The sequence below is a fragment of the Pygocentrus nattereri genome, chromosome 21 (assembly GCF_015220715.1).
Source record: "Pygocentrus nattereri isolate fPygNat1 chromosome 21, fPygNat1.pri, whole genome shotgun sequence".
Taxonomy (NCBI): Eukaryota; Metazoa; Chordata; class Actinopteri; order Characiformes; family Serrasalmidae; genus Pygocentrus; species Pygocentrus nattereri.
In genome coordinates this window covers 11847631-11855000 of record NC_051231.1, presented here as the reverse complement: position 1 = coordinate 11855000, position 7370 = coordinate 11847631, and the positions used below count along the sequence as shown (strand labels likewise).

General features: G+C 40.7%; 1 protein-coding gene across 4 annotated transcripts in view; it reads right to left on the bottom strand.

The window, feature by feature from the left end:
- timeless (timeless circadian clock) overlaps nt 1-6434 on the bottom strand; it is a 27145-nt gene extending 20711 nt beyond the window's left edge. The window contains exons 1-3 of one of the 4 annotated variants that reach the window (XM_017704769.2): nt 6248-6434; nt 3126-3261; nt 164-317 (exon numbers count right to left, since the gene is read on the bottom strand). In XM_017704769.2, the coding sequence (XP_017560258.1) occupies nt 164-317; nt 3126-3222 (251 nt within the window). In that variant the 5' untranslated portion in view covers nt 3223-3261; nt 6248-6434. Of the gene's footprint in view, nt 1-163; nt 318-3125; nt 3262-3387; nt 3422-5116; nt 5272-6247 lie in introns of those variants that run through there. The other 3 variants (XM_017704770.1, XM_017704768.2, XM_017704767.2) reach the window with 3 other exon arrangements.
- Nucleotides 6435-7370: the final 936 nt, after the last annotated feature.

Genomic DNA, 7370 nt, shown 5'->3' with positions numbered 1-7370 from the left:
CTGCATAGTGAAAGAACTTGTTATTATTGCAATTACTCTTAATATTAAATTAGAATAATTTATTGAACATTGATGCACTTTATCACTTTGGATTTTTGCTGCCACTTTCTCTCAAGCCTCTAGATAATTTAGTGGTTCGTTATAGACAAACTTCCACACAGACCTGATGCATGCATCAAAGAGTGGTTTGTCCTGTCCATGCTGAGTTATGATGGGTAAGAGATCATTTTGAAGAATCTGTGCTGCTCCCAGCTGTTGTCTGATGTCCCTTGAGTCATCTTCATGCCTCAGGTAGCGAATCAAGTCCTTTACACTCTCTAAATGCAAATAATTAAAGTAATTTTAAAAAAGTAATTAAAATAAAGCGCACACATACACACACACACACACACAGATCTATTCACATCAAGTACGTTTTCCTGGACCGTTTTCATACAACATAAATGTAAAGTTTCATAGTTTTGATTCACTTTTGTGTCTTTCAACAACAGTCTTTGCAGCACAGTAACAGTAAGAGCTCACACTGTGTGTTTATGTCTTGCTTGAGTCTTTGTGGCTGAATAAGCTGTAGTTTAAGTTATCTAAAGCCAGACATTGTGCAGTTTTAGAAATCTTGTTCTTTGGTGACTCACACTGTACATCTGAATAGACCGTTGTGTATGGACAAAGCCTACGATCTATAGATTTGCTATACACACACATACATACATACACACACATACATACATACAGTGGGGGGAAAAAGGTATTTAGTCAGTCCCCAATTGTGCAAGTTCTCCCACTTAAAAAGATGAGAGGCCTATAATTGACATCATAGGTAGACCTCAACTATGAGAGACAAAATGAGGAAAAAAATTTCAGAAAATCACATTGTCTGATTTTTAAAGAATTTATTTGCAAATAATGGTGGAAAATAAGTATTTGGTCACCTACAAACAAGCAAGATTTCTGGCTGTCACAGACCTGTAACTTCTTCTTTAAGAGGCTTCTTTGTCCTCCACTCATTACCTGTATTAATGGCACCTGTTTGACCTCGTTATCTGTATAAAAGACACCTGCCCACAACCTCAAACAGTCACACTCCAAACTCCACTATGGTGAAGACCAAAGAGCTGTTGAAGGACACCAGAAACAAGACTGTTTACCTGCACCAGGCTGGGAAGACTGAATCTGCAATAGGCAAGCAGCTTGATGTGAAGAAATCTACTGTGGGAGCAATAATCAGAAAATGGAAGACCACTGCTTATCTCCCTTGATCAGGGGCTCCATGCAAGATCTCAGCCCGTGGGGTCAAAATGATCACAAGAACGGTGAGCAGAAATCCCAGAACCACATGGGGGGACCTAGTAAATGACCTGCAGAAAGTTGGGACCAACGTTACAAAGGCTACTGTCAGTAACACACTACGCCGCCAGGGACTCCGATCTTGCAGCACCAGACATGTCCCCCTGCTTAAGCCAGTACACATCCGGGCGCGTCTGAAGTTTGCTAAAGAGCATTTGGATGTTCCGGAAGAGGATTGGGAGAATGTCATATGGTCAGATGAAACCAAAGTAGAACTGTTTGGTACAAACTCAACTCATTGTGTTTGGAGGAGAGTGAATGCTGAGTTGCATCCAAAGAACACCATACCAACTGTGACGCATGGGGGTGGCAACATCATGCTTTGGGGCTGTTTCTCTGCAAAGGCACCAGGACTTGGCCGTGTACATGAAAGAATGAATGGGGCCATGTATCGTGAGATTTTGAGTGCAAACCTCCTTCCATCAGCAAGGGCATTGAAGATGAAACGTGGCTGGGTCTTTCAGCATGACAATGATCCCAAGCACACTCCCAGGGAAAGGAGTGGCTCCATAAGAAGCATTTCAAGGTCCTGGAGTGGCCTAGCCAGTCTCCAGATCTCAACCCCATAGAAAACCTTTGGAGGGAGTTGAAAGTCCATGTTGCCTACCGACAGCCCCAAAACATCCCTGCTCTAGAGGAGATCTGCATGGAGGAATGGGCCAACATACCAGCGATGGTGTGTGCCAACCTTGTAAAGACTTACAGAAAACATTTGACCTCTGTCATTGCCAACAAAGGATATATAACAAAGTATTGAGATGAACTTTTGTTATTGACCAAATACTTATTTTCCACCATAATTTACAAATAAATTCTTTAAAAATCAGACAATGTGATTTTCTGAGATTTTTTCCCTCATTTTGTCTCTCATAGTTGAGGTCTACCTCTGATGTAAATTACAGGCAAAATAACGCACTGTGCACCTAAGCAAACACTGCCTGTGTTTACATGCAAAAATTTTTGCCAATCTGACTGAAAGCATTCCGATTACAGATTAAGACTAAGCTGTTTGTTTGCTCACTCTACTCAACAATCTGCTGAAAATCTCAGTTTATACGTATACCACAGTAGTCCTATCTAAAACAGGCAACTTTCTGATTGGGAATGTAATCAGATACAGGTGTTTATATTGTTGTTATTATTCTTCTATTTACTGGACTACTTACAGGATTACCCGCATCGTTCAACTGGACTGAAGCTGAATTCCGAATGGCCTCAATCAGACTAGTCTATTCCAATGGAGTTTTATACAGAGACATATTTTACTTGAATTGTTAGTTGGATTATTAACAGATTATTAGGCAGCAACATTAAGTTTGTTTGTTTATTTATTTATATATACTGTGTTTGTAATGTGTGCTGAGAGACGGTAATGTCCTCCCTTATATATTGTCTGGTTTAGTTTCTGGCACATTGCAGCTCAAGTTAGCAAAGATGCTGTAGTTTAGTTTCCCAGTAGCCACTTTTACATGCGGCCTAATAATCCAACTAACAATTCAAATAAATAAATAAACTTAATGTTTATCTCTCACAATTCTATTGAGTCAAACAGAGTAAAGCTGACATTTACAAACTTTGGCACCACAAACGTAAACTTTTTCGCCTCCAGCTTGAGTCGATTGTTATTTGCACAGCAGTGTACACTTCGCTTACATCACATGGTATTAGCAGGTATATTTTTATGAGTACAATGAGTGAGTGAATGATCACAGTATCAACCCAATGCATCCCTACATAATAATGTCACATCTTGACAAACTCTTCTCCAAAATCTGACTCACCAAGACAGTCTGGTTCTTTGTGGTATGTTTCCCCCTCCAAATAGCCCAGGGCGCTGCAAGTGGCCAATAACTCACAGTTCATCATGTACAAGTCCATACAGTGCTGTGCTTCCTCTGGATACAATATGGTCTCAGTCTGCAAGACAAGGCAAAGCAAGAAATCAAAATATATAACATTTAAATCCAAAAGAAACAATATTTAAGTTGCTGTCATGAGATGTGGCATTAACTAACAAACATACTGATCTACACAGTGTCTGACCTGAAAATCCTCACACCCTGTAACTCTAGTCTTCCTCATACTCTGACAGTAGTGTACCGTAAAACCAAATCAAGCAGATGCAATGAGGAAGGGTTATGCAACTCTGTCACTTACCCATAATGCGTCTAGTTAACCTACTTTCACTGGAGGGAGGGTGATAGCTTAAGCCTGTCTATACAACACATTGACCATAACATAGGAACAGATGTACGAATACACCGCAATGGAGTTTTGCATGAAGTTTGACATATTTAACACCAGTAATTTAAGTTATTTCCGTAACTCAGTGACTGTAAACACTGTAAAATTCACAGGAACTGGAAAATGGAAAAGGGGAACTCCACCAATGTTTCAACATGTCTGCATAATTTAATCTTTAGGATGTAAACAAGGACATTTAGGCCAATCCCATTTCACCCCTTGCCCCTACCCCTCCTCATATCTAGTGGTAGAGGGTCACGATTTTTGTTGAGACAGAGGGCAAAGTGTTATGGCTACATGGCCCTTCAAACAGAGGTTTTTCAGAGGCTCTCTCCAAACGGAGAGAAAAACCCAGGAGGACGGCTGCGCAAGCGACCAAAGAAACCCACAAATCTGAGTTCTCTCTCTGTTAAAACTAACGGTGCCCAGGGAGCAATTGGGGGTTAGGTGTCTTGCACAAGGACACCTCAGTCATGCACTGTCGGCACTGGGGATCGAACCGGCAACCTTCCGGGCACAGAGCCAGTTCCCTAACCTCCAGCCCACGACTGCCCAAAAAGTTATACAGCAGCAGAAACTAGGGTTGAAAGATGAATCGTTTTTATATCGAAACGGTGCCTTTATTATTATGAACTACCTGGAGTGCAGTCAGACCAATCAGAAGCAACAAATCATCCATGTGCTGTGACATCACAACCACAGCTAACTGGCAGTCTGATGTACTGCACTCAGCCTCAAGTCAGAAATATCGTTCATACAGGTGTTCATGGCCGATAAAATCATTTAGGTCTCTAAGGGTGGGCAATGCAGCAAAACTATAATATCCAGATACTTTTTAGATTAATTTTCAGGATATATATATATATATACACACATATACATATATATGTCACGATATTTCTTTTTTTCAGACATCTGAGGTTTGAACTGAGTAAAAAAAAAAAACAGTAGGGCTGCATTTAAAAAAATACTACCAAAATTATTTTTATTTAATACTTGGCACACTGTGTTGCACTATATCCAGTTAAACGGGACTAATTCTGCTCTCTGTCAAATGAAATGAAAAATAGACACGGACATGCTCAGAAAAGTTGAGACATAATTTACTACAATAAAGATATCTAGTGTCATATTGCCCATCTTTAATTTATAGAAAGTACTAGGAAGTTAAATCGCAGGAAAAACATCTGTCAGATGTTAGATATACTTTACCAAGTCGTTCAGTCCCAGCAGGAACCTAAACGTGCTAACCTAGGTTCTCCTAGACAGCTAGGTTAGCAAAGGTGCCATTACACTGGTCAGCCTTGTGACAGACATGAAGCTTTCTACTGAATTATGTGCTTTTCATTTCCAGAGACGTCAACTAAAGCAAACTAATAAACCTAAAGCTATAAAACTATATCTAAGTTACTGTACCTCCTGACTTGCTCAGCTTAACGCTAGTTTGTTTAGTGTCGTTAAAGTTAACTTAGCTCTTAGCTAAACACATTCAGAGCCAGTAGAGCAGCCAAGACAACGTCAAACTTACCAGAGACAAGAGACAGTAAAGAAGAAATGTATGACCAGTAACCTTCCGAACCTAAAACGTGTTACCGAGCCATCGCTACAGAGCTAAACTGAATTACTAATGATCTTTAACCACACTGTCCCTCCATTGCTGCAAACAGCTTTGCCTGCAGACTCATCTCCCGCGCAAATCATGCATTCACATTGGCGAACGAATCGGCTCTTTTGAACTGATGCTTTTCAATAAATCGACCGAACCGATTCACAAGTACAACTGAATTCATCCATCCAACTGAATCTAACCTGTTTAATCCAACTATAAAAATGACAATAATCAATCCAATTTAAAACTTATTCCATGCACTACATTTCCTCTGCAGCGAGCTTACCTATTCCGAAGTTTTACCTTCATCCTGGGGAAATGAGAATAAAGTCGATTTCACTTGTAAACCAATGAATCATTGAATCGAGCGATCGAACCATAGAAAAGGACAGTCAGAACGAATCGGCTCTGTGAACTGAATCAACTTTCACGTCACTAACGCAAGCGCCGGTTCCCTTAAAGCGATCGACACACACGTTTGGCCGAAATATGAACGGAAAACAGAGAAAAGTCTCAAAGCCTGTTTTCGGACTACTTCGCATCTATTCATCACTGAGTGGTCAAATTTTCGACATTTACTACTACAGTTCAACAAAGGGATTTCCAGCGGAGCAGCGCCATGTTTAATATCAAATATGTTATTTTCGCCCTGGAGTGTCTGTGAAACCCGGTATGTCTTAAATTCGCCCGTTTATGAACGAGAAGTACGATGAAAACTCAAAAATGTATCGAAGGGAATGTGATATCTCTTTACTGTTTCGCTTGAATTCTAATTCTCCGTTCCACCTTAAACAGCGCTCAATGCTCAGCGCCTGTGCGTGAACCTGAATGGAACTCCGCAGCATTTAAGGTGGAACTGGCAGTTCGAAATAGAAGCCAAGTCCAGCGTCATACTGTACTTCTTATCGACATATTACACCTTTCCCACCGTGATGTTATTATTCATCCTCATTAAAATCGCAAAGTTGTCACTGGCAGCAACTAAGACACAAAGAACCCCCACAGATGTTCTCATTTACTTTCACAGTGAACTAACAACATGACACCTACCTTTAAAGATGTAGTCGTGCTTTATTTAATGCCCTCAGTTTGCTTGAACCTCCCTTTAGAGGAGTGAATTACACTGCTGAGTGAATAACACTAAAGAGTGAATAACACTACACACTGTCTCGCTGCGATTCACACCATTCCAGCAGGCTGTATGGACTCAGAGTGGAAAAGTAAATGAACCATGAATATGTAGGTTGTATACAGTCTGTTTGCTTTCAGTTAAGTTTATGAAAAACGTAAATCTCACTAAACGCAGTAATATTAGATGTGAAAAAAGCTAAGAGTGTTTTATTAACGTGACCACCCCTCTTAAAGTGATAGTGGTTTAATCCAGTCACATTCAAGTCTGCGTGACAGCAGCGGCCTGTTCTGAGCTCAGTTACCTAAACCATAATGTCCTTAGCACTGCCAGCACAACACACTGTACAGTGCTTCTGTTAGTTAAAGTATATACCTAAATTAAGATCACTTATTCAGTAATAAATACAACAGGAGTTTTTTTTATTATTATTATTTGAGTCCACAACACTCAGAAGTCTTTTTCGAGCTTAACCCTTTAATGTATTTGGGTCAAAAGTGAGTTTTTATTTCCTATATCTTTTCAAGAAATTAACTTCATCATTCAGGATTCCCTATATTTCTCAAATAACTTGTTTATGATCATCACAAATCCTCATTTTGATGTTTTTTCGTACTTTTTAAATCCATCCATTTTCCAAGCCGCTTCTCCCTCAGGGTCACAGGGTGGGGGGGTGCTGGAGCCCCCAGCAGTCATCAGGTGGAAGGCAGGATACACCCTGGACAGGTCGCCAGCCCATCGCAGTGCAGACACACACACCTACCTAGGGGGAATGTAGCATGTCCAATCAATTTGCCTGACTGAATGTTTTTGGACAGTGGGAAGAAACCCACGCAGACACGGGGAGAACATGCAAACTCCACACAGAGAGGACCCCGGTTACCCGGCCAGGGAGTCGAACCCAGGCACTCCTCGCTGTGAGGCAACAGTGCTACCCACCACGCCACCGTGCCGCCCTTCTTTTTAAATAAAATTCATTTTTGTATCACTACCCTGCAACTACATAAAACCCTTTTGTGCGTGGCTGGAATGTTTCTTCACTTT